Raw genomic sequence first — 26115 nt, forward strand, 5'->3', positions numbered from 1 at the left:
GGTCCTTTAAAAACATCTTTGTTCCTGATTTTTCTACCTTTTACTTATTGAACCATTCTCTCTTTCATTAGACCCTCAGCAAAACTGGCAGTTTAGTGAATTTCTGGAAAGTTAATCCTACTTTCCTGTTACTCATCATTTAAAAAATTCAAGACAGGTTATTATGAGGAAAAAGAAAATCCCAGTAGAAACCTCCTGTGTTAGGTTGGGCACTATATACCTCTTAGGAACTTTTTATAGCACTTTGTCCATGTTAAAATCATCCTTTTGCTTTCAAATCTTTTTCTGACCCTTTCCTTCTCTTTTATTTTCTGCTGGATCACAGGAATGATATTACTTGCCTAGAAATCCTTTGATTTCACACTTAAATTCTGGAATGGGGATTTTTTTCTTGCAGGATGAGCAGAATTTGAGACCACATCAGCAAAAGTCTCTGTAGGAGCCAGCTAGTAATGGCTGAAAAATGCTGTAGACAGATAAGCCTTCTCCAAATCAGAGTTCTGGAACAGTTATCTAAAAGCGTTGGGCTGTCAACCTTAAATCTCTTCAAAATTCAATCAAGGAGGGTGGTTTTAACATAAAGGAAGCATTCAGAGTCAGATAAAAAAAAAAAAAAAAAAAAAGCTAATCCCAGCATGGGTTCTTAGTCTGTATGAAGAAAGAGGCTATTTTCTACCCAGCTGATCTATAAATAAATCCTTCCCCCATCGCTGTAGGTGATTGATGGAACAGTGGCCACCACAAATTAGAGCTTCTTCTCCCTGTTCCAGACAAGTCCCCTCATCAAGGCTATTCTGACCAGACACTTTTGTTTTCACAAACCAGGCTGTCTCTTTTCTTTCCCTCTCTTCCTCCCACCAGTTCCTTCCAGGCAAAAAGAGTCTCTGAACATATAAAACCAGAATCCGTGAGCAGTGAGAAGCAGCTCTTCTCCACTCTGCTCTTTCCTAGGAAACATATAATTATTCTGGGGGCTCAAAGGCTATTTGCAGCTTTAGCAGGATACACGGCTCTGGCCAGTACCTATTACACCAGAAAGCAGAGCTGTAAACACACTGATCAGAAAAAGACTCAAGTTCATTTCAGATGCCATATCTGGAGGTAGTTAGACCCAGCTCCTCTCCAGTCTTCCTTTCAAGAATGGCCTATAAAAGCTGACCAGAGGGCCTGTATCCAGTAAAGGGATCAGAGCTATTGAGTCTGGAATCGCAACTAATCCTGATGAGGGACACGCATGGACTGTGACGTAATAGTAGTAGCAATAGTGGTAGTAATAATAAAAATGTTAGGAAGCGGACTTGGCCCAATGGATAGGGCATCTGCCTACCACATGGGAGGTCCAAGGTTCAAACCCCGGGCCTCCTTGACCTGTGTGGAGCTGGCCCCTGTGCAGTGCTGATGCGTGCAAGGAGTGCCCTGCCACGCAGGGGTGTCCCTCGTGTAGGGGAGCCCCATGTGCAAAGTGTGTGCCCCGTAAGGAAAGCCACCCAGCACGAAAGAAAGTGCAACCTGCCCAGGAATGGCACCGCTCACACGGAGAGCTGACACAGCAAGATGACGCAACAAAAAGAAACACAGATTCCTGGTGCCGCTGGTAGGGATAGAAGTGGTCACAGAACACACAGCGATAGACACAGAGAGCAAACAACTGGTGTGGGGGGAAAGGGAGAGAAATAAAAAATAAAATCTAAAATAAAATAAAATGAAATAAAATAAAATAAACAGCAAACATACACCACTTACAACATACCAGACACTGTTTTGAGTGCTTTACACATATTATTATAAATCTCTAGTAACTCTACAACATAGATTAGTATTATTATCCCCATTTTACCAATGAAGAAACAGGCCCATGAGACAAAGCCTTGTTTTTTTACTTCTGAGATCTTTGGCTGTCTCCCTTTATCCTTATCAACCCCTAAAACTTCCTGGGGTCTTAGGAAATCCTCAAAGAACTGAGAACTCTGGGAGCCCGGAAGACTTCATTGGTTCCAGGTGTGATATGGGCCAGGGCCTTTGAAGAAGTGGGGGATGACTGTGGACTGCAGGAAGAGAAAGCTGGGCTGTTACTCTAAATTTATAAACTCCAGGCCTGTGAGAACTCGAGGCACTCCTTTCTGCAGACCCAATTTCCCACCTTCTCTTTTTCCCATTACTGCTCTTGACTCAAGAGTTATTTGAAGATTGTTATTTTAGGGGAGATGAAAATGAGGAAGGGAACTGCTTGAAATAGCATTTTTCACTGCCTAGAATAGTGGTTGACTGAAGGGAGTCCAGAGGCTGGGGCCTGGTACTGTGGATGCTGAATGGCTCTGGCCCGAATCTATTGCACGTTTCTCCTCCACTGTGCGTGTGCTGTGTGCCTGCTGTCCTCTCGGCCTGGAATGCCCTTAGCTGTGAGGAAAGTTCCCAACCATTCTTCAAGACCCAGGACTTCTCCTTTTTGATCCTCTACCCCCACCCCGAAGGAAGCTCTTAGCTACCACATTCCTCTGTCTAAATCAGTACAAGGCATTTAACATAGCTTGGTTAGAAGGAAGTCTTTTTCCCTGCTCCACTGAGATTTTCTCAGGGAAAGATACCCGGTCTTATCCATTTTGTACTTTTTTTGGTATAGGATGAAACAACAGCAAATGCTTCCTATTAGAAACAGAGTGGGAGGGCGCTGCAACAAGCACTCGCTCCATCAATCAAGCAGCCATCCATCCATCAATGAATTCACATCACTGGACTCCTAGTGCGGCACCCAGGGGCTGGCATCCAATAGTTGTTCCTTTTGGGTATGCTTAACATAGAAGGAGTACACAGCAGAAGAGATGGAAAATGTTATTCTTACCAGATTTCTTTTTCCCAGTGTGCTCCCTGTAGAGGAAAGAAGGAGGTGAGAAAGAGTAGTGAGTCAGTGCCTGTAGTGAATTAACGCGAGTTATTCTGTTAGGAAACGGAAATTCTCCATCCCACAACATCACTAGCGAATAAAACCCAAACCAATCCCAGGGGCCTAGACTCCTTAAAAAAGAAAGGATTCATCTTAATTTTCCTCCTTTGCCCAGTAAGCATGCTGGTGCCCTGGGGGCCAGGGACCCCCTCCATTTGCGGCATGAAGGGCCCTGGGGAGGAGCTGAAAGGGGCCACCCACTGAGACCGGGAGCCGGGCCCCACACTGCAACGAGCTTGATGGCCACGGTGTCAGGCTCAGCAGAGACCCGCCCCACTTCTTGGGGCCCTCTACGCTGTAGGAACTAAACAAAAAATGCTTGGCAATAAGTTGTCAGGGGAACATACTGAAACTGGGTAGAAAGCTGGAGAGCAGGAAACACAGCCCATCTCCCTAATGGTGATGGCAGCTGCGGGTGGCAATATTGTGGGAGAGAATTCACAGGGAACAAATGAATTACACCTGTCCACCACATCAGACAGAAACACAAATTATATTACAAAGTTAACACTACAAATCAGAGGTTACAAAGTGCTTTTAAGCAAAACAGTTCACTATCCAGAATATATAAATAACTCCTACAAACCAACAACAAAAAGATAACACAGCCCAATTAAAAAATAAGTGAAGGACTTGATTAGACATTTCTCCAAAGATATACAAATAGCTAATACGCACATGAAAAAATGTTCATCATCATTAGCCAATAGCGAAATGCAAATCAAAATCACAATGAGATGCTACTTCACAGCCACTAAAATGCCTATTATTTTAAAAATGGAAAGTAACAAGTGCTGGTGAGGAGGAGAAATAGGAACTCATATATTGTTAGTGGGCATGTAAAATGGAGCAGCCAGTGTGGAAAATAGTTTGGTGGCTCCTCAAAAAGATTAATACAGAATTACTATATGACCCAGCAATTCCATTTCTAAGTATATGGCCCAAAGAACTGAAAGTGGCAACTCAAACAGATACGTTTATATCAAAGGTCATAGCAGCACTGTTCACAACAGCCAAAAAAGGTGCAAACAATTCAAGTGTCATTCAACAGATGAATGGATAAACAAAATATGGTATATACATATAATGGAATAATATTCAGCCACAACAATGAAGACCTGATGTATGTGACAACACGGAGGATCTCCGAAGACATCGTGTTGAATGAAATAAGCCGAACACAAAAGGATAAACAGTGTCTGATTTCACTTACACGCACTGCCTAGGATACGCAAATTTAGAGACAAGAAGTAGATTACAGGTTACCAGGGCTGGGGGTAGGGAAAATGGGGAGTCAATGCTTAACGGGTGCAGAGCTTCTGTTTGGGGTGACGGAAAGGTTTTGGTAGTGGATTCTGGCAACGGCAGCACAGTACTGTGAAAATAATTAACATCACTGAACTGTGTATTTTGAAAGTGGTTAAAATGGGAACTTTTATGTTGTATATATGTTACCACAATAAAAATAAATTTTAAAAAAAAGAACGAACCTCTTATTCTGTAACTATAATATAATGCCAAAGCCAGCTTGAGTCTCTACTAGCTCAAAAAATGCCTCCCAGCCCTCAGAGCACCAGAGGGCAAGAACTGGGCTTGTTCTTTTCAGGCTCCCAGTCACTAGGCAGTGTTCGGGGAATGGGCACATTTGAACGCGCTGACCCTTTCTGAGCGGGTCTTTGCCCAGAGACTCAGGGGAAGGGAGAACCACCTGCAAACTCCGCGGCCTCTGGAAATCTCAAGGAAAGACTTTGGTCTTCACTCTTGAGAATAAACATCTCTATTCCAGTACCCAGTTCCTTCTAGGGACTTACAACAAATCAAACAGGCCAATTATCTTCTCCATTACTCTCTTACCAAAGCTTGCATTAAAAAAAAAAAAAAAGATGGCAAAACCCATTTTGGACCTGCCAGCAGGAGGAAGAGTTGTGAAAATGAACTGAACTCCTACTGTGTGCCACTCACTGAGCTAAGTGCTCCACACACATCGTATCCAAACCTCATCACATGCGTGTGAAGTAGGTATTATTATTCCCACGAGAAACGAGGAAACAGACCTTCTAAAAATAACAGAATAAAATGCTAATTAACCTCCAGGGAACCGGGGAAAGGTCATCCTTTGAATTAGTGAACATGATATCCAGGAGGAGTCTCATCTGTGATTTCAGCTCCAATTTCCAGGAAAACTGTTGATCACACCCTAATTTCTCCCCACCTGTGCTTTCCTTCCAGCCTCCCAAAAACCCCATCGTGTGGGCGGGGCAAGCGACATGATCTCATCTGACAGATGACACAACTGAGGCAGAAAGGGAGGGGCGTGATGGCGCCGGGAAGCAGAAGAGCTGCCCACCTCGCCCCGCTGTCCTGGCACGCACGGCAGGGCCTGCTGTGTGTAATCCCTGTGTCCCACCCCACGCCCCGCGCCCAGCCCAGCCTCCAGGCTACACGGATGAAGGACGCAGGCCCTCCTGGCCGGGGCAGCACCAAGTCCAGAACTCTGGTCCTTGAGCTATTTCTGCAAGCCCAAGCCAGCCAGCAAGCGGGGAAAGTACTGCCACAGCCACTAAAGGGAGGAAGCCAGAGGGTGACAAAGCCACCAGGCAGCCTCCCTGACGCGCCAGCTCCTCTCCAGAGCTGGCTCTCATCCTGTTTCCTGGAGAGAGCCCTTCCTTCCTGAATGAAGATAACCACACAGATTCTTCCCCGGCACAGCTGGCTGCCTCTGGCTCTCTCCCTTCTGTGTCGATAAGTGGGTCGGATGCTTGCCCAGAGGCTGGGGACCCACTTCAACCACCCTTGCCAGGCACGAGGCCAAGGACATCAGCGTATGAACATCCAGAATTGCCCCCTGGGCTGAGGACCTCCTAAAACTCCAGGTATTTTTCTGGGAAGAGGGAAGAAAGCTTTTATTGGATTCTCCAAATGGTCTACAGTTAAGATCTAAAATTCTGGGCCACTGAGATGAGGTAGAAGGAAATCTAGACATCCCAGAACCCACACCCAATGTCAGTTCCTCTCTCCAGGCTGGTGTTTCCCCTTCTTTCCGCCCTTGGGCAGTAAGTCGCATTTGTTGAGCAAGTCCCAAGTGCTTTTCTATACATTTTCTCATTCGATCCCAAATAATGCTGCAGGGGTGGTGTTAGATCATCTTATAAAAGAGGTAACTGAGGCTCAGGGGCAAGAAGCAACCTCCTTACCCTGCTTAAAAGTGGCCAAGCAATTCCTCTTACTGAGTGTGTAGGCATCAAGCTGGGGCTCTTGATCCACTCTTGAGGACTCAAACCTGGAGTAAAAGTACCTGCAGGTATGGCTGGGGCTTCAGGGAGAAGTGGCGCATCCACTTCTTGAGCACTTTGACAACTTCTGCTTATGCCATTTGGGTCTCTCTATAATCCCAAGGAGACCTGTTATTCCCATTTTGCAATGGAGGAGGCCCGGTGGTGAAGAGAGGGAGGCCCAAGGCTATGCAGCCTGCAATAGTGAAGATGAGATTTGAACCCGGGTGTGCACACACAGAGAGGATGCACAGACCTTAGGTTCCATCAGGCAGGCCTGGGTAAACTTTTCACCTCCACCTCTTCCAGAGTGCCTGACTCGGGCAAATCTCTTTCATTATTTTGAGTCTCAGCTCCCTCATTTGTAAAATGGGGATGCCAGTTCTCATCTGGCAGTATTGTAATAGAATGAAACAGAAACGGAACACTCTAAGCTCCTTATTCATTGATTCACCTTGGCTAGAAATGACAACTGAAGCCAGAGGCTACAGGCCAGCATCGGTAAACGGGGAGAGCTGGGAAGGACTGTACACAAAGGCGCTTTGAGGATAGTTCACTGCGTCTTGCTGAATTGCTAAAAGCTGGGGAATGTTTACAGAGATAAAAGCTAAAGAACCGAGAGCAGGAACTTTAGCTGGGTTGGGGGGAGGCCAATACTGTCCAATGAGACGCCCTGGGCTCAGCCTGGGCAGTGCTCAGCAGGCCGCCCAGCAGGGGCACTGGGTTTAGGGCAGACCCTTCCCAGCACTAGGAGGAGCGATTCTGGGGGGCTGACACATGGTGGGGAGTGGGGAGGCACTGACTCCTGGCTCTGGGAGTCGATGGATCACTAAGGAGAGGAAGGAGGCATCGCGTGGCCTCCGACTCAGTTAGGCACCATGTGCTTCACAACAAACTAAAAGCTGAATTTTAATTCCAAGGACCAAATAAAATCTTATCCTCTCCGGGTTAAGTCGGCATTGCAAGTATTCACTACCTCAACTAATTATATTCTGCACGACATTGTATTTAAGTGGAATGAGGGCTCAAATTAAAAAAAAAATTCCTTTTGTTATAGTCATGAAAACTGTGTCTTGGCTCATCATGTTTCCCTGTCATGGTCTGACTTCAAAAGGTTTACTGTCATCCCTTAGGGAACCACTCTTTAATTGAAAAGCCAGGCTTCTGCCGGCCACTTTGAGAAGCGGTACTCACTCCATGCTCATCAGAGGAAAGGTATTTATTAGAATACGTTAATCGCAGGAGGTTAAGTTTACTCATCCGTGTGGTTGTTAAACCATTAGGCCTGAACCATCCATTCACTGCCCGTGAGCTCAGCTTGATTCCGTTCCTGCATGTGTAAATAGGAATGGCTCGACTTCAGTTGCTAATCAGAAAGCATCAAATCCTTTTTTTGCCTTGGTTTTCTCCTTATGGGTCTAGTTTGAAAAAAAAGCTTAGTGATTCATTTCCAAAAAGCAACATGAGTCTTTTTATCTCAACATATATAAAATACTTAGCATACCACCCAACACCCTGTAATTGATTAACAAACATAAGCCCTGGGTATTACAATGTTTTGGGCAAAAAGGAGGCTCAGAGCCAAGAAGCACAGTTCATACATCTGTAAGAAGGGAGCTTGCTGGTTCTTTTCAGCCCAAATGGATACCAAACTCTAGGTTCTTGATTCTGTGATCCCAGGATGGCCTTAGAATTCTATTAGCCAGACCCCTTCTTTCTGCAATGACACAACATGCCTCCTTTTCTCCAAAAGGGCTTTAAAAAAGTGGCACGTGTATGCCAGTGCTTCATGCTGGCTGGTCTGGTGGTGGTAGCCACTCTTGGTGTGTAAATGCTGGTAGGCAGGTGGTGATGTGGTTTTTGTGCAGTGTGCGCTGTGTGGCTGGGGCCACTGGATAGGCACTGACAGGTACCTGGCATGTTGCTTGCCTCCTGCAAGGAAAAGCAACGGAGAGGCAGGGGCCGCAGGGGACGTTTCAGACCAGCTTTGGAGCCTGGCTGACCAAGATCCGATCCTGGCGCTGTCACTCACTACTGATGGGACTTTGAGCAAGCCGTTCATTCATTTGCATCCCAGATGGTTCCTGAGCCACATCCACTTTTGTACCCAAGGAGACGATTCTCTCACACAGGTCATGCCTCGAGAGGCTCACCTTCTCCTAAGTTCAACACACTTTGATATGTGCTATGGGGTAAGTGCGGGGTATTATGGGATTACAGGGGAGACACTCATCCAGTTTCCTTTACCTGCAAACCCACTTACAGCAACTGTGACGGCTTACTGAGAGGCCCGGCAGGGGTTCCATCAATGGAACCAAGTTTAATTTTTTCTTCCTTTTACTCCACTTCCTCCTGGGGCTATCTGAGGGCACGCTCTGGGGAAGTCACAAACCAACTTACTCTTTGGGGGGATTCAGGTCCTCAGGTCTTGTTTCAAAGAACTGCAGCACCTCATCGCATTGAGAGATATAGGGGGGCAGCTGGATCAGGGCCTGGAAAAGACAGACACAGGTGAGCACAAAGGATGGGTGTGTGTGTGTGAAGGATGATCTAAAGGTGGTTCCCAAACATCAAAATCACCTGGAGGGAACCAGATGAGGCTCAAGCAGTTGAGCACCTGCCTACCACAAGGGAGGTCCTGGGTTCGGTTTCTGGTGTTTCCTAAAGAAGACAAGCAAGGCAGCAAGCTCATGTGATGGGCTGGTGCACTGAGCTGATGCAACAAGATGACACAATGAGATGGCACAAAGAAAGACTCAACTAGGAAACATACTAGAGAGATACAACAGCAGGGAGCAGGCGTGGCTCAAGCAATTGGGCACCTCCCTCCCACATGGGAAGTCCTAGGTTTGGTTCCTGGTGACTCTCAAGAAAAAAAAAGATGAGCAGGCACACAGAGCACACAATGAACAGACACAGAGAGCAGACAGCAAGTGCAAATGAGGGGGGTGGAGAAATAAACAAATCTTTGAAAAAATAAACCACCTAAAGGACTTGTTAAAACACAGATTGCTGGCCGCACCCGACTAGTTAAAACACAGATTGCTGGTCACACCCTCAGATGTTCTAATTCAGTAGATCTGGGGTGGGGCCCAAGAATTAATTCCCATTTCTAAGGAGTTCCCTGGTGATATCATGCTATCATGCTCCTGCCTGGGGACCACACCCACCAAACACCCACACTATGTTTATATATCTTTATCGCACGTGCTCTTTAGTAACCCGATGATTTCACTTAATGAATTGTGAACCTCATGCCATGTCATCATTCTTCTACAGTGTCTTCTATATTGGCTCTTGGATGTCTAGGGTGCAGCTATATCGCACTTTATCCAAATTAGCTGACCTGCTGATGAACATTCAGGCTGTTTCCAGCTTTGTGGTATTATACACAACGCTTTCTCTCAACTCATCAACATGAAGAGTTAAAGTGAAGGGGTTGTTTTATGATTTGGGTAGAACCAGGTGGATGAGGCATTGAAACCCCCCCAGTTTTCTCATCAGCTGATAACATGTGAATCGGCCACACCTGCTCACCTTGAGTGAGGAAGCCTCAACTGTCTTGGCCAATGGGCTGGATTGGGAGGAGGGTGGAGGGGCAGAGCCTTTATCATGCCGGGTTATCAGCCAACCGGCACCGCACCAGATCTGTGTCGAATGAAAGAGGACTACAGGGTGTGCTCTGATCCGGAAGGGACCAGAAGCCACGACGAGGCTCCATGATGAACGAACAGCTCAGTTTAACAAATATTTACTTAAACCCAGGTCCTGAACGGGTGAAGGGACATTAATGTGAGAGCAGCTGAGTTTCCCTTACATTTTACTATAAACACCTGTGCAGGGAAAGCATCCATGCATATGTAGGAGTTTAAGCACAGGTGACTGCCAACATCAGCTCATCCTTCTCACACACACACCAGCCTACACTCTGGAGGCAGGTAGACCTCTGCTCTCTCTTCAGTAGACCTCAGTTCCCTGTTTCCTAAGGTTTGAAAGGGATAGGTTTTGCATTTTATAGATAACACGCCCCTGACAACTCCCACACCTCCCCAACGTTATGTTGCAAAGCTGCAGGAGAACCAGGTGAAGATGGGCTAGTGGAGGGATGGATGGAGGTCTCCGAAGTGGCACCTTCTACAAAGTTTCAGGAGAATGCTACTTTTGAGTCCGGTTCTGACTTTAAGTCAAATCCCCCAAGTCTAAAATGCCCAGACCTATAGCACCACCTGAGCGGTGTGTTGTCTTTTAGTCTGGAACCTCCCCTGACCCAAAGCCAAGCAAGCCTCCCCATTGACTGGCTACTCCCCACCTCTCTGGGGTAAAGGATGCTGACCGTAAAGGCCTGGATTTGTGGCTCATTGATTTCTTAGTAGCCTTTTGACTCCCTTCTACGCTGCAGCAAACCCCCAGGGATTGACCTTTTCCAGGCCCTAGGCCAGGGGTTCTTAACAAGGGGTCCATGAACTTGAACTGAAATTTAAAAAATAAACATTATTCTTGGGACATGTTGGTGTGGGTATGATATATTTTAAAAATAATACAGTGTTGTCTGGACTTAGCAAGGGGTCCGTGGTTTTCACCTGACTGGCAAAGGTGTCAGTGGAACAAAAAAAGGTGAAGAATGCCTGCCCAAGGCAGAGCACTCTGCAGAGAAGAGCAGGACTGTCCCATCCCCTCTCCCATGTCTAATCCCCTCCTCCATCTGGCCTGGAGCAGCCTTCACTCTCCTGTCCAGGAGGAGCTGCTGTCTCAGGGCCCCCGTGGGTCTCTCCCACCTCTAAAATCCTGCAGCTCTTACAGGATTCTTCCCCCACAGTGCAGGAGCTGCTTACATGCTAGGCCATGGGGCATCCTGGCTGCTTCGTGGGCAGAAGGCTTGTGGCTCCCCCCAGACTGCACTAACTAACATCCCCTTATGCTGGCTCATCCCTTGACAGCTTCCAAAACGTGTGCATTAGCATCACTTTGTGTCATGCTGGAGGGCTGGCCCATTTTAGAGATGTGGAAACGGAGGCTCTGCTGCAGCGAGTATGACATGAGAACCCGGGATGGCCAACTCCAACTCCTCTATCCTAAATCCAGAAGGGAGCGGGTGGCAGCTATTCCTCCTCTACCTTCTCTCCATGTCTAGATGTGCTGGGGAAACCAAGTAGACCTCAGAAAGCAGAGGAAGGGGCCCAGAACTGGGCCACACGGCCCTGACTGGGTAGAGCTAGGTGGGCGGGGGGCACGGGCCCTGATGTGGTCATCACCTCCCTCTGTCTGGGGCCTCCCACGTGCTCCTTGCAAGGGAGGGGACAATGGGAGCCACGGAAACCTCCCGACAACGCCAAGTTCTCTTTGGGTTTTGAGCTGTTCCTGGGAAAGGAAAGCCAAGTCAAACCCCAAACCATAAAATAAAGCCAAGTCAGTGTGCTGAATGCTCGGAGGCTCGCCTCTTGCGTTTCAGCTGGGCAGGCCAGTAGGGAGAAAATGAGCCGAGGACGGAGAAGAAACTTTGCTTCTGAAACTCTCCAGCATTGTTCGGTGTCTGGCTAGGAGTGACACACACCTACGGCTGGAGAAAAACTCGGCTCTGTTGTGGAAGGAATCCTGGGCTTCTGGACAGATGTGGCTGGTTGGTGCAGGGACAGCAGGACAGGAGAGCAAATCCTGCCCACTGAGGCTAAGGAAGAACCAGCCCCAACGCTGGCTGCCACTTCCTAGCCACGTGACTCTGGCCAAGGCCCATCACCTCTCTGAGCCTCAGTTTCTTCATCTGTGAAAAGGAAATAAATAACACCTATCTCTGAGGGTTGTGCTAAAGAATTAACAAGGAAGTGGCTGTCGGGCTCTGGCACACACTAACTGCCTAACAGACCTGAGCTGACCCCGTTGGCTCTCTGTATGTACCAAATACAGTAAATATGGCGGTTGCCAGAGGTGATTCGGGGGCAGCGTTAAATGACACGCCCCAGGTCCGGAGGAAGTTTGCTTTCCCACGTCTCTTTCAATCCTCTTTAACTTCGAAAAGAAGGTCTGAGCTGCTGCTGGTGCTTATTTCACACCTCTCTAACGTGCTAATTCCACCAGAGAGCAGGGTCTGAGGACGGAGGCCTACATCTAGGGTTTGGGTCAGTCCTGGGTCCAGCCTCGCCTGGAAGATTTGACCGTCACGGTTCAGACGCGCTGATGCTGCCACTAGAATGCCGCTGCCTCTACCTCGGTGAAGCTTCCACACAAAGCGTGTTAGCCAACAGCATCCGCTAGATTTTAAAATGGCTTTTTGATTTTTCATGGTTTCAGTTTTTACTCTTTCTTTTAAGGCACTTGATGCTAGTTTGATATAAAGATTTCTCTAAGATATGCTTAATCACAAAGTTTAAAAAGTGAGTTACTGTTGAAAAATGATACAGGTGGTAACAGGTGGCAAAAATCTTGAAGGAGAGTCTCAAGCAACTGGTGCCTGGTAACTGCAGCTTGCTGTTTTGTTCCAATATACTTTACACATACTTTTATACTTTATATACTATACATTGTCACGTGTATGTGTGTGCGATTGAAGCTAGACCCTTAAATCTGGCAGTTATTAATATCTAAAGTGATGAACACTTCAGCAAGTGAAATGCTCTCTAATCCAGGGGTTCTTAGCCAGGGGTCCATGGACCCCCAAGGGGTCCGTGAGCTTGAACTGAAGAACATCAACTTACTATCTTTATTTTCTCTGAGCTCTGATGTTGAGTGTCATAAAACTATCTGCTGCTATATTCTGAGAAGGGGTCTGTGGTTTTCACCTGACTGGCAAAGGGGTCCGTGGAACAAAAAAAGATTAAGAACCCCTACAGGGGAAGCGGACTTGGCCCAGTGGTTAGGGGGTCCGTCTACCACATGGGAGGTCCAAGGTTCAAACCCCGGGCCTCCCTGACCCGTGTGGAGCTGGCCCATGCACAGCACTGATGCGCGCAAGGAGTGCCCTGCCACGCAGGGGTGTCCCCCACGTAGGGGAGCCCCACGCGCAAGGAGTGTGCCCCGTAAGGAGAGCCGCTCAGCGTGAAAGGAAGTGCAGCCTGCCCAGGAATAGCGCAGCACACACAGAGAACTGACGCAGCAAGATGATGCAACAAAAAGAAAGACAGAGTCCCGTGCTGCTGACAACAACAGAAGCGGACAAAGAAGAACACGCAGCAAATGGACACAGAGAACAGACAACTGGGGGGGCGGGAAAGGGAGAGAAATAAAGAACCCCTACAGAAGGTCTGGCTTCCGAAAAGCCCTACTGCAGGGCCCCAGCTCTCTTCATTTCTGATCAGCACCGCAGCCTTTATTCGCTCATGAGCCTAACAGCTATTTGAAAGGATTCTTTTTTTTTTTTAACTTGTGGAAGAAGGGGGGATTCCAGAAGTAGTCACAGGCCTACCGGCTCTCCTGTCCGCACGATCCCGACATCACATAGACCCCTCAGGGGGTGCCCTGAACCTAGGACACTTGGCTGGGCTGGATTCAGGCTCTTCTCGAAGGTTTTACACTGTGTTACACTGTGGTGAGGATGAGCTAATCCTGCCACTAGATATTGTTGCATCTGCCTGGAGGAACCTTTCATGCAAAATGGTGACAGCTGGGACTTCAAAGTGCTTTTACCACTCGAGTGGCTTAAGAGCCTGCTTGACAATAAATGCTTGGGCTGTTTAAAAGCCTGCTTGATAATAAGTGCTCATGTGTGTGGCGGGATTAGGCTGTCTTGTTTTTATTATTCCACCTGATCTTAAATTCAATGTAGTGGAATCAATCAAATATTTAGGGTTAGTACCTTTTTTGTGTCTTAAAAAGTCCCTCTGTACCTAGGCATTATGAAGATATTTTCCTATTTCATCTTCTAAAACCTTTTTATAGCACTGCCTGTTACATTTAGGTCTTTAATTTCCTTGGAAATAATTTTATGTGTGGTGTGAGGTAGGGGTTATCTTTTTTTCCTCTACATAGATACGCATTTGTCAAGGAATTCAACCTTCCCTCAATAATCTGCAAGGCTGTCTTTTTCAGTATCAAAGTATCCAAATGCACACAGGTCTGTTTCTGGATTCTCTACCTTCTCCCAGTGGTTTGTCTGTCCTTGTTTTGACACCAAGCTATATTAATTACCATAACTTTTAATATATCTGGTAGAGTTGAACGTTTCTTTCATTGTTATATTACATCCGGTAGCTGAATCTGACGAGATCGACAGCCATCGTCTATTTCTAGCTACTGGAAACTACCAATTTCTACTGCACCAACTGGGCTGAAGTCAGCTCACAACAGTATCAATCACAGATCATGAAATGCTAGGTAAAAGTCCATGTAGTCTGTAGAAGACTTCGCTGACCTGGTCACAAAGGGATCATTTCATCTCCTTCCAGGAGGGCAGCTCCCTTGAAGCTGAGCCCTGGGAATCTGGCCAAACAAAATCCAAAATATCTGCTCAGTTTCTTCTGCTTCATTAATAGCATGGGGTAGCTCATTTAACATAAGCTCTTTCTTTCTTACAGTTAATCCAGGTGAATTCATTATCCCTTTTTATACAATTATAGCATCAGCCTGGGGCAGGCAGCTGCTGCTTTCCCTATCGCTTCTGGATTTAAAATTTCCAGTTCAAAAATAAAGGTCCAGGGATTCACAGAGACTGGGGAGCAGGGAAATTCTGACACTGGAGAGAAGTCGGGTGAGCTGGGGAAGAAGCAGGAAGATAGGATAATTTGGACTGAAGGATAACAATTATTTGGGAAGATATTAGCAATAACTTCCCAGCTGGGCAAGGTAACCCCAAGGTTCCAAAGTTCTTGCCAGCAGGGCCCGGACAGAGGAAGGTCTACAGAATTGGAATGTCCAGCTTTGGAAGTGTGGAGAGGGACAAAGAAGGAAGATCCAAACATTCCTCTGAGAGCTGTGCTTGAAGAATTGTGCCTGCCCCGTCTGCTCCACAGCCATTTTAAAAAAAATTTTCACTCCCCCCATTGGCTCCCGTATCTGTTTCCTCATTTTTACTGCTCATTGTTTGCACTCATTGTCTGCTCACTGTTTTTTGCTCATTGTCTGCTCGTTTGTCTTTAGGACTTCCCATATGGGAGATGTGTGCTCAACTGCCTGAGCTACCTCCACATCCCTTTGTTTTTGTTTTTTTTAAAATTTCCCCTCCCTCCTAGCGGCGTGCTTGCTGTCTGCTCTCTGTGTCCATTTGCTGTGTGTTTTTCTGTGTTTTTGCTTTTCTCCCTCTTTTGTTGCATCACCTTGCTGAGTCGGCTCTCCGCGGAGCTTGCGGGCTGGGCGGCACTCTGTGGCATGCAGGTGAGCCTGCCTTCACAAGGAGGCCCCAGAACCCGAACCCAGGGCCTCCCATATGGTAGATGGGAGCCCAACTGACTGAGCCACAGCCACTTCCCTCCATATCCCTTTTATAGGATATACTTAAGGAAGGGAAGAGTCTGAGTTTATCTGTCCTTATATAATATAGGTATCAATATTTCTGCCTCTGGAATTTTCACTTTCTTAGGGAGACTCTGAGTGGTATATGAGTGCTGAGGCCCTAAAGCCTCAGATTAAACTCTTACATCCTCCAAAGGTATAACTGCTTAACCTCTGATTGTGAGGTTATCTGGAGGGCCTTCATTTCCTCATCTACAAAATGGAAATAATAATAATAAGAGCTGCTTCTCAAGGTTGTTAGAGAGATCAAAGGAGGTCTTGTCGATGAAGGGCTTAGCACTGTATCTGGCAAAGAGGAGAAGCCCAATCAGAAATGATGTCCTGTGACTCCATGAAGTTTCTTGCCAAGAGAAGGGTCTACTGTCCTCACGGTGCCTTCATTTGTTTAAGTCTCCAGTTTTATTGAGGTCTGACTTACCATAAAACTCATCCATTATTTAAGCACACTAAAATTTCATGATATTTAGAAAATTATAGAGTTGTACAACCATCACTGCAATCCAGTGCTAGTTCTTTTCCATTACCTCAAATATTTCCCCCGACCCAAGTTGCAATCAACCCGTACTTCTTCCTCCCCAGGCCTGGGAAGCCACTAATCTGCTCTCTCTCTACAGATTTGCCTTTCCGGAACATTTCATAGAAATGGAATTGTGCAAGCAGTCTTTTGCATCTGGCCTCTTTCACTTAGCTTAGCATGGGGTTTAGGAGATTCATCTACCTTGTACCATGCATAGGGCAGGAGCTGGTTGCTTTCTATTGTATGGATAGTCCACATTTTCTTTATCCATTCATCAATTGATGGATATTTGGATTGCTTCTAGTTTGGGGCTATTATGAATTAATGCTGCTACAAACACTGGCACACAAGTCTTTGTGTGGATATAAAGTTTTCAGTTCTCTTGGATATACACCAAGAGTGGTCATATGGTAAGTTTAACTTTTTTTTTCTAAAGGAGGCACTGGGGATTGAATCCAGGACCTTGTACATGGGAGGCCGGTGCTCAACCACTGAACCACACCCACTCCTCTTTCTGTTCAACCACTGAACTACACCTGCTCCCCTTCTTTAATTAAAAAAAAATTTTTTTTTTTTTTTTTTTTGGTAAGTTTGACTTTTGAAGAAACTGCTAAACAATTTCCCCAAGAGGCTTCCCATTTTATGTCTCTATCAGTATGAGGGTTCTGGAGTTTTCCCCATCCTCACCAACCCCTGGCAGTGTCTGTCTTGTTGATTATAGCTATTCTAGTGGCCGTGTAGTAGTGTCTCATTACAACTTCATTTTGCTTTGTCCTAAAGACTAATGATGCTGGGCATCTTTTCCTGTGCTAACTAGCCATTCACACGCCTTCGCGGGTGAAATTTCTATTCAAGTCTTTTGACCATTTTACAATTAGGTTATTTGCCTTTTTATTATCAGTTCTTTGAGTTCTTCACATATTCTGGGGTCAAGTCCCTTATAAAATACATGGCTTACAAACATTTTCTCCTAGTCTGTGGCATGTCTTCTCCATTTTCTTAATGATATTTTTTGAAGTACAGAAGACGTTTTTAAGTTTAATGAAGTCTAATTTGTCAATTATTTATTTTATGCTTCATGCTTTTGGTGTTGTATCTAAGAATACTTTGCCTAACCAAAGATTGTAAAGATTTTCTCCTATGTTTTCTTTTAGAAGTTTCATAGTTTTAGTTCTTACATTTAGGTCTAGAGTCCATTTTGAGTTAAGTTTTGTAAATGGTGTGAGGGAAGGGTCCAAGTTCATTTTTTTGCATATGGAAAGCCAACTGTCCCAAGCACTGTGTTAAAAAGGCAATCTTTCTCTCATTGAATTTCTTAGCACCTTTGTTGAAAATCAATTGATCACAAATTTATAAGAGCTTACTTCTGGGGTCTCAATTATGTTCCAGATTTGTATGCCTAGCCTTATGCTAGTACCACACTGTCCTGATTACTGTAGCTTTATAGTAGTTTTGAAATTGGGTAATCTAAGTCCTCCAACCTCAGTGTTTTTCTTTTTTAAAATAGTTTTGGCTATTCTGGGTCCTTGGAATTTTCATAAACATTTTAGGATTAGCTTGTCAATTTCTACAACGAAGAGCCTACTAGGACTTTAAAGAGATTGCACTGATTCTGTAATTGATTAGGTGAGAATTGCCATTTTAACAATACTGAATCTTCCAATCCATGAGTATGGCATGGTCTCTCCATTAATCTGCATCTTCTTTAATTTCTCTCAGCAATGTTTCAGTGTACAAATTTTGTATTTTTGTCAAATTTATTTCTAGTAATTCTTTTTGATGCCATTATGAGTGAAACTATTTTCTTAATTTTTATTTTTGGGTTATTCATTCCTAGTAAATAGAAATACCATTGATTTTTGCATGTTGATCTTACATCCTGTGATTTTGCTAAACTTGTTTATTAGTTCTAGTACTAGGTGTGTGTGTGTGTGTATCCCTTAGGATTTTCGATATATAGAATCATGCCAGCTGTGCATCAAGGTAGTTTTACTTCTGCCCTTCCAACCTGGACACCTTCTGTTTCTGTTTACACTTGTTAGAAGTTCCAGTGCAATGTAGAACAGAAGGGGTGAGAGTGAATACACATGCTTTGCTCTGATCTTAGGGGGTGAGCTTTTGCTACCCAGATTTTACAGGATCTCTTGCCATTCCCCCTTCTTTCCAGTAAGCACTGCAAATGATTTAAATTTAACCAGAGACAAGAGAAGTTAAACAGACAAAATATGCTTCTTTCCTGGTCCCAGCCTTTAATCAAATGAAATACAACTAAAAGCATTTAAGGGACTGGAAGCTGCGGCACATCCAACAATAGAGGCTGCTGAATAACTTTCAGAACATTCATATACGGTGGAATACTATGTAGCCATTAGAAGTAGGCTCCAGGAAAGGAGGTGGCCCAAGCGATGGGGCTCCTCTAGGTCCGGGTTCAATTCCCGGTGCCCCCTAAAAAGAAGATGAGCACACAATGAACATATTCAGATGGCAGAGAGAGAGAGTGAAAAACAATGGGGGGAGGGATAAATAAATAAAAATCTTAAAAAAAAAAGTAGGTCCCAGAAGATTTTTTAAAATAGCATAGGGAAATTCTTATACCATAATTAACGTAAAAGAGAAAAAGCACATATTAAGTGATGCATAAAGGATGGTCTCTACTCCCCAAAGAAATACATGCAGATATTGAGTGAAATAAGCCAGACGCAAAAAGACAAATAATGTACGATCTCACACAGATGAAATACCTAGAATAAGCAAATTCTCAGTAAATAGGTTACGTATGGATTACCAGGGGCTGAGGTGGGGGGAGGAGGATGGAGAGTTACTGTTTAATGGGTGCAGAGTTTATGTTTGAGGTATGAAAAAGTTTAGGTAATGGATGTTAGTGATAACACTATATTGTGAACGTAATTAATACCATTAAATTGTGCACTTCGAAGTGGTTAAAATGGATAATTTCGAGTTGTATATAAGTTACTACAATAGAAAGTTAAAAAAATGCACGCAGAGAGAAAAGATGGGTAGGGAATATATAAAAACTAATAGTTATTGCCTCTGTGTTGAGGGATCACGGGTGATCACGTTTTTCTAATTTTTTTTTTACATTTTCCTCAACAGTACAAGTTTTTCACAGTATGTTATAGCCAGAAAAGAAAGGAAAAGAGGAACAAAAACAAAAAACACTTACAGGGAACAGTGTCCACGTTTCTCCGACTCACCTTACAGTATTCGTCAATCGGTATCAGGCGTTTGACTGCCACGTCCCGGATATGGCTTCTCCGGAAGAGGATTTTGCCTGCGGGTGAGGAGAGTGCACAGCTTCGCGAGGGGCAGTGGGCCTCGCGGCCGGCAAGGTGTGCACGTGCCACCGCTGGGCAGGGCTGGGTGGGACCAGGCTTCCTGGCCGCAGTCGCCCTCCCAGCGGGACTTCCCCGGGGCCTGGTCACCTCCCTCACAGTCAGATTCCGCTCTGTCATCTAGGCAGGCGTGCAGGAACGGGACCCAGGTGGGTAGGTTCTGACGGGCTAAGGGAGCCTGGATGCAGCTGGGGGAAGGGTGACCTGAGATCACCCGGCCTCCGGGTGGCATCGAGCCCCCTTCTGGCTCTAGGACTCTCAGACTGGGCGAGGAGGGTGGATGCTCAGACACGCCCTATCCTACGAGTTTCGTTTCTTCCCTTCCCTCCTCCATCTCCTGCTCTCATCTCCTTTCCTCCAAATACTCCATGCTCTTCCACGATTCTGTACCTTTCCGCCTACCTTGTATCCGTTTTCCATCCAACCCCGCTCCCCACCCCTGTTGGCAACTCCTACCCCATCTCGGTGGAGCAAGGCTTCCCGACACTTCATCTCTTTCCGGTTATTCACATCCCCTTCTCTGCTTACAGGTCTTTTCTCCTATAACTCATGGGGCTCTGCACAGATAGCGACTGGCTGGGCTGAGTCAATTTTGTGCCCTTCCTGCTAGTGATGAAGGTACACATGTGGCTTCTGCCTGCAAAGGCGACAAATCTCCCCGATTCCTTCCTCGCTTAGTGTTTGTAACAGAAAGGTTAACTGAGAGTCCACTACTTGCCAGCGGGAGCACTAGGGCATGGGCTACAAGCTTCCAATGTCCCCTCCAGGCCCGGCAGGTGGATCGCAAGTAAAGACAAGGGTATAAATGATGCCCCGAGGGTCCCTGGAAATACCCCAGACGGCAAACTGTATACAGGAGAGGTCTGTTTAAAGCACATCGGTGGGCCCCTGAGAGTCTAGAGAAGATCCTTGTGTGGGGAGACGGTGGGGAAAGGCACGCACTGAGGATTTAGACTGCCTGGGCTCACCGCACTGGATCTGTCGGGCAGGCAGGGGGTGGGCGAAAGTCAGAAACAAGACATCAGGGGGCCAAAGAGGCGGGGCTGGAGGCGAGCCCTCCACAAAGCTTATGCCGAGCGACCAGGAGGGCCCTAGGGGTGGAGCACAGCGGGAGGCATGGGGCGTCCACAGGTGGTCCAGGGAGCAGAGCATGGAGACCTGATGGGAGCTTCTAGCCCAGGAGGCGGACCAGTGAAGGACAGAATCTGGGCCAAGAGCCTGGCAGGGCGAGGAGAAATGAACCACTGATCTAAGGCTTCTGGTGACACCTGCTGTCTCCACAGATCAGAGTCTCGTGGGTGGGATGGGAGGAAGGGTCAGGAAGAGTTTTCCTAATATGATGGAATTGAGAGAGACTACAAGAAGTAAGCTACTAAAAGATTCGCAATGCAAGGTGGTGAGACCACATGACCCCCAAAGGCCACATGGTTAATACAGCACTTCGAATGCTCCGACCTCTTGGGTGAAAGGGCATCATTAGGAAATTAGGTGGATATGGTCATACTGGTGAGCCTAATAGGGAGCACTTTTTTTGCTCATTTTCACCAATTTGAAAAGGAAAAAGAATCCATGGTGAAAGGAAAGAAATATTCCTCAATAATAAAGAATGTCTTTTCTAACCGCGGTGGTTTTAATTTGCTTCTGAATTAACCAGATTTCAGATACACCTATGCTTGTTAGAAAATGCATCAGAGCATTGCAAGTGCTGGTCCCTGAGGGGTGGAAGACAGAGAATTTTTGTTTCCGTCTTTATACTTTCCCCAAAGTTTCTATCATAAATATTTATTGCCTCTCGAATCAGGAAATGCTCATGTTATTTAGAGAGAGAAAAAAAGCAAATTATGCAGCAGATGATCTTATTCCTTTATTCACTCAATAGGTGCAGTCTCTGTGAGCCCACCTGGGGAAGGGGGATGGAGATCCAGCTGCCTGCTGCCGGCTCTGCTAGTGCTGACTCAGTTTCCCAAGAGGGAGGGACCCTGCTGGCATTTGGGGTTGGGTAATCCTTCCACACTGCTGGTTATTTCACATTCTGGACTCAAATGCAGAGAAAGCTGGTAGCTTTCCCAGTCCCATCCTCCTCCAGACATTGTGACCATCAAATCATGCCCCCTCCCCATTTTTGAGGGGCCTTGTGGGTAAGACTACCTGCAGTTTAACCTTGGGGTGTCTTGAGCTGTCAGGAAAAATAAGGATTCCTGCACAGCAAATACCCTCTAAATTCTTTCTCAGAATGGGAGAGGAGTTCCTACCAAAAATGTTCTGGTCCCACTTAGGTACAATTTTCCCTTCTGTAAATCAGGGGCAGGGTGGAAGCAGGGTGCACAGGTTTTTTCACTGGGATGGTGTGAGCAGGCGCTACATTTTTAACGGTGCTAGCACTGGCCTGGCAGAGTGGCTGTCTGGGACCACCCATGCAGACAGGCTTACGGAGAAGCCTGGGGCCTTTGGTGTCTTCTGGGGGGTGAAACAATGAGCCTCAGTGGGACAGGAGTCTCTGGGCGCACAGCTGGAGATTATGGGGCCCCGAGGCAGAGAAAGGCTGCCTCTTGGAGGCAGTCCTGCCTTGAACAAAGCATTTACTTCTCGGAGCCTGATCCCATAGGGCTGTGGGCGAGATCAGAGGTCATCTCCATGGGGCACCCTGCACTGGACGCGACCTGCGGCAGGCGCTCACGAAAGGGCGAGGGCCACTTTTACTAGCAGTTTCAACGACACTGCGTTACACTCCGCAATTAAGAATACACGACCTGCAGCAGAGCCGGAGCTGGTGCTTGGTTCGGTCCTGGACGCAGTCTGCAGCACTGAGCCAGCACCTCCTCGGCCGGAGCCTCCAAGCTGACATGCTGAGGGGTACCGACCTGCCGCCGGGAAGGAGGAGGGCGGGCCTACGCCCACCTCTCGCGGGCTGCCGGCCTCCCTGGGGTGGAAAGGGTGTTCAGTGGACAGAACAGCCCTGGATGGGAACGAGTGGGCTTTTGTTTTCCACAGTGGAGGAAGGCCAAACTGTAATTCTTATTTTTCAAGTCGCATCCTCTGCCAAGTTGGCTTCCCCAGCCCTTGCTGGGATGGAAAATTGCACAGGGCTGCTTTCCCATCCCCCGGCCTTTGTGCTAAGAGCAGACTTGCTTTTGTTCTGCTGACGTGGCAGTCTTGGCAGAAGACTGACCCCTAGGAGAGGGGGATGTCTCTCTTGTGCTTCCTTGCCCTTGGCCTTGAGGAAAAGCTAAGAGGTGGGCTGAGTAAGGAGGCTGCAGGGGTCTTGGGGCAGACCTCATCTGGGGTCCAGTGGAACACTACCCACCCCCCCAAGCTAGAAGTGGGCGCCTTAAGCAGGGAAAATAGGGCCGAGTCCCTGAGAACAGCATTTTCATTAATTCCTGGGTGGAAAGGGATTACGTAACCATGAAAGCTTTTAAGGGCTTGGGAGAGGGTGGGCTCGAGTTCCTCTCTGCCCTGGGAAGTTTTTCCAGAGCTGGTTTTGTCTTTCATCCAGTAGAGAGCTATAGCTAACTGCTTTTTTTCCTTCAAGCAAAAGCTACATTTAGTGGAGAGTTCAACTTGAATACCCAGATTGATCATTTAAGCTTGGCTCCTACATATGAAACCAAGAAATTCCAAAGGATTATCCCGGGACCCTGTTTCTATTTTACTGAGTACCTACTGTGTGCCAGGGATTGAACCTCATGAAGCAGGGCCCTCCTGGAAACTGAGGCTCAGAAGGGGATACCACCTGCTCGAGGTCACGCGGCAAAGTCTGTTTGACTCTAGGGCACACGTGCTCGGGGGTGCTGGTGCTGGGCTACTGCAGCTAGCACACTGGGTTGTCTCCAGCAGGGAAGAAAAAAAATTCCAGAGTGATGTATATTTTCCCTGTGGAGGAAAGCTATAAATGCTGGCTTTCTTAAGCAAATGGTTCTTCCAGTGGATAGGGGTCTGGCAAACATCTCTACCCTGTCTCTAAACCTACCAAATGATGACATCATCTGAAAGAACCCACAGATGTGAAAGAGCAAACCCTGGAGAGGGGTATGGAGACTGCAGGCCTCGCCCCTTTTGAGACCCCAGGAGAATCTCTCTCACGTCTGGGTTGCCTCTCATCTGAAAAGTGGAAAAAGATTTAAAGGGCCTTTTCAGCTCTCAGTATCTGTGATGTAGGGGGATTGCCAGCTTACTGATTATTAAAAATAATAGCAGCATTGCTCTAAGCTCTAAGCATTGCTCTAAGTGGCAGGCACTTACACAATCCTCATAACCGTACCACTATCATCTCCAATTTGCAAAAGAAGTGGTTTTTCAAGATAACAGAGCTGGCGGGTAGAAGGTGCTGGGATTTGAACCCAGGTTGTCTGACTCCAGGCATGAATTTTGGAGCCACCCATGCCTGTGCCTGAATCCCAGTCCTGCCGTCTGTGCAAGTGATTACACCTTCTCTGAGCCTCGGTGTCCTCCATGAAACAGGCAGCGTCAGGCTGCCCCTGCAGGGCTGGTGTGGGGACTAAACAAGGCAAGGAATAGAAAGCACTTAGCCCAGTGACCAGCCCACAAGAGACACTCAGTAAATGGTCACTCGTATTTCTTGAGGCAGTAACACCGCATCGAGTAACCCACTTTTTGGAGCTGAAGCCTTGCTGCTATTCCTTAGGTAAGGGGCTTTTTGGGGTAAAAGGGACTCTGAACGCTTAAAAGCAGGGGCTAGACATTAGTGCATTAAATCCTCCATAGTTCCTGGTGCAGTGCCTGGCACTCAGGGTGCTTGGGAGCTGTGGCAGGCAGAACTTCTAAGGTATCCCCCTCCCCACCCTCCCCACCACCACGCCAAAAACCTAAAATGTCCTGCCCTAACTCACAGAACCTACCAGCAGGCTGAGATAGCATTTATTAAGATAGGGGGATTATGCAGGCTGGCCCCAGGCAATCCCACGGCACTTAAAAGCAGAGACCTGCAGGAGAAGGGGAAGTCAGATTCAAGCACGCAAAAGATTCGATGCCTCACTGCTGTCTTGAAGACGGAGGAATGCGAGCAATCTAGAAGCTGAGCGCAGCCCCCCAGACGACAGTCCTCCAGCTGCTGGGACCTGAATATCTCCTACAACCTGAAAGGGGAGGCTGGAAGTGGATTCTTCCCAGATCCTCCAGATAAAATCCCCCAGCCCTTGCTGTCAGCGCTGTGGCAACTTGGCTGGGTCTGCCTGGACTTCTGACTGACAGACGTTTCCAAGCTGCCAAGTTTGTTGATACTTTGTTATGCCAGCAAGAGAAAGCTAATATAGTAGCCTTCATAACAGACGCCTCAAAACTTTTGAGTTCTAACGATTCCCCTTTTAGAGACGGGAGAAACTGAGGATCCGAGACGTGAGGTGACTCGCCGAAGGTCGTCCACCTAGTAAATGGCGCAGCCCGTACCTTTAGCCACCAATTTCCACCAGTGCCTGAGACCCTGGCTGGGGAAGGGGCCAGGGCCCGAGGAGGAAGAGCTGAGAAACTGATAAACTGTCCTGAGAGAGCTGTGAGGTGTCCTGCAGCCCCGACCTCTCACCTACCTGGCAGAAAGGGAATGATCCGCTGTTTGGGGTCCTTCTGTCCTCCTTCCATTGGGAATTTATCCAGCATTTGCATCTAAATGGAGGGGGGGAGGGAAACAAGAACGAAAACCTTTAGTACAGCAATAAATGCCCCTCTGACATTTTAAGGGAACTATGTGAAATGTGTGATTTGATACACGAAAGCTCACTTTGGTCAGCTTTTCAGAAGCCCCCACTCACGTCGATGGGACCTAGGACCCCCATGAAAGCAATTCTTTCTATCCAGAGCTGCCAGATGTGTGAAGGCCCAGAGCTGGGAGGGGCCACTGTCAGTTTTCTCAGGGGTCTCCAGCCACCAGCAGGTCCTGGATGGCAGGTCATCCTGCTCCCTGAGAAGTGAGTTAACTGTTGCAACTGAGTGAAGCTGTATTAAGGAACAAACCGCTAAGATTCCATTAATCTGGTTAGTTCTATGCCGAGAGCATTACCGTACCCCACACCCCCGATATACTGAGAGCTCCTTGTGCTGGCTCAGTGGGCAGCTCCGGGCCTGGTGTGGTGTGTGGCACATGGAATAAAGGGCTGAGGATTCCTGGTCTGGAGGGAAGATTGAAAACTAACCTGGTAATCACTCTACACGGGAGGGATGGGCTGCTGTGCATTTGGGGGTGGAGTGGGAGGAGCCAGAAAAAGAGGACCTGAAGCCTTTAATTGTGCAGTAAAGGCATCTCTGACATTTTAAAGGAATTAATGTGACATACGTGATTTAATAGACAAAAGCACAAGGACCTGCCGCTTTCTCCCATGCAGTTTGGGGAAGTGACGTTACCTCTTTGGGCTTTGGTTTCCTCATCTATAAATTAGCCACAAAGATACCAATTTGCCGGGTTACATATGGATTAAAGGCTGTGGTAGTCATCAATGCTGCCACCAAATAAATCTGGTTCTTCTAAGCACAGACGAGGTAGATTTGTATTTCCTCAGGCCCTTGAAATGAGATGTGGGCCAAATTAAATGTGAGAAGAGACGTGTCACTTTAGGGTGGAAGAGCTGAACGGTACATGATTCG

The 26115-nt window shown here is 46.9% G+C and overlaps 1 protein-coding gene across 1 annotated transcript in view; it reads right to left on the reverse strand.

The window, feature by feature from the left end:
* The window catches only part of SH3PXD2B (SH3 and PX domains 2B), a 117831-nt gene that overhangs the window by 33374 nt on the left and 58342 nt on the right, over positions 1–26115 (reverse strand). Inside the window, exons 3-6 of the mRNA XM_004464767.5 lie at positions 25065–25140; positions 19384–19460; positions 8614–8705; positions 2840–2865 (exon numbers count right to left, since the gene is read on the reverse strand). Of these exons, the coding sequence (XP_004464824.1) occupies positions 2840–2865; positions 8614–8705; positions 19384–19460; positions 25065–25140 (271 nt within the window). The remainder of the gene's footprint in view (positions 1–2839; positions 2866–8613; positions 8706–19383; positions 19461–25064; positions 25141–26115) is intronic.

The sequence above is a fragment of the Dasypus novemcinctus genome, chromosome 2, assembly GCF_030445035.2.
Source record: "Dasypus novemcinctus isolate mDasNov1 chromosome 2, mDasNov1.1.hap2, whole genome shotgun sequence".
In the NCBI taxonomy this organism is placed as follows: Eukaryota; Metazoa; Chordata; class Mammalia; order Cingulata; family Dasypodidae; genus Dasypus; species Dasypus novemcinctus.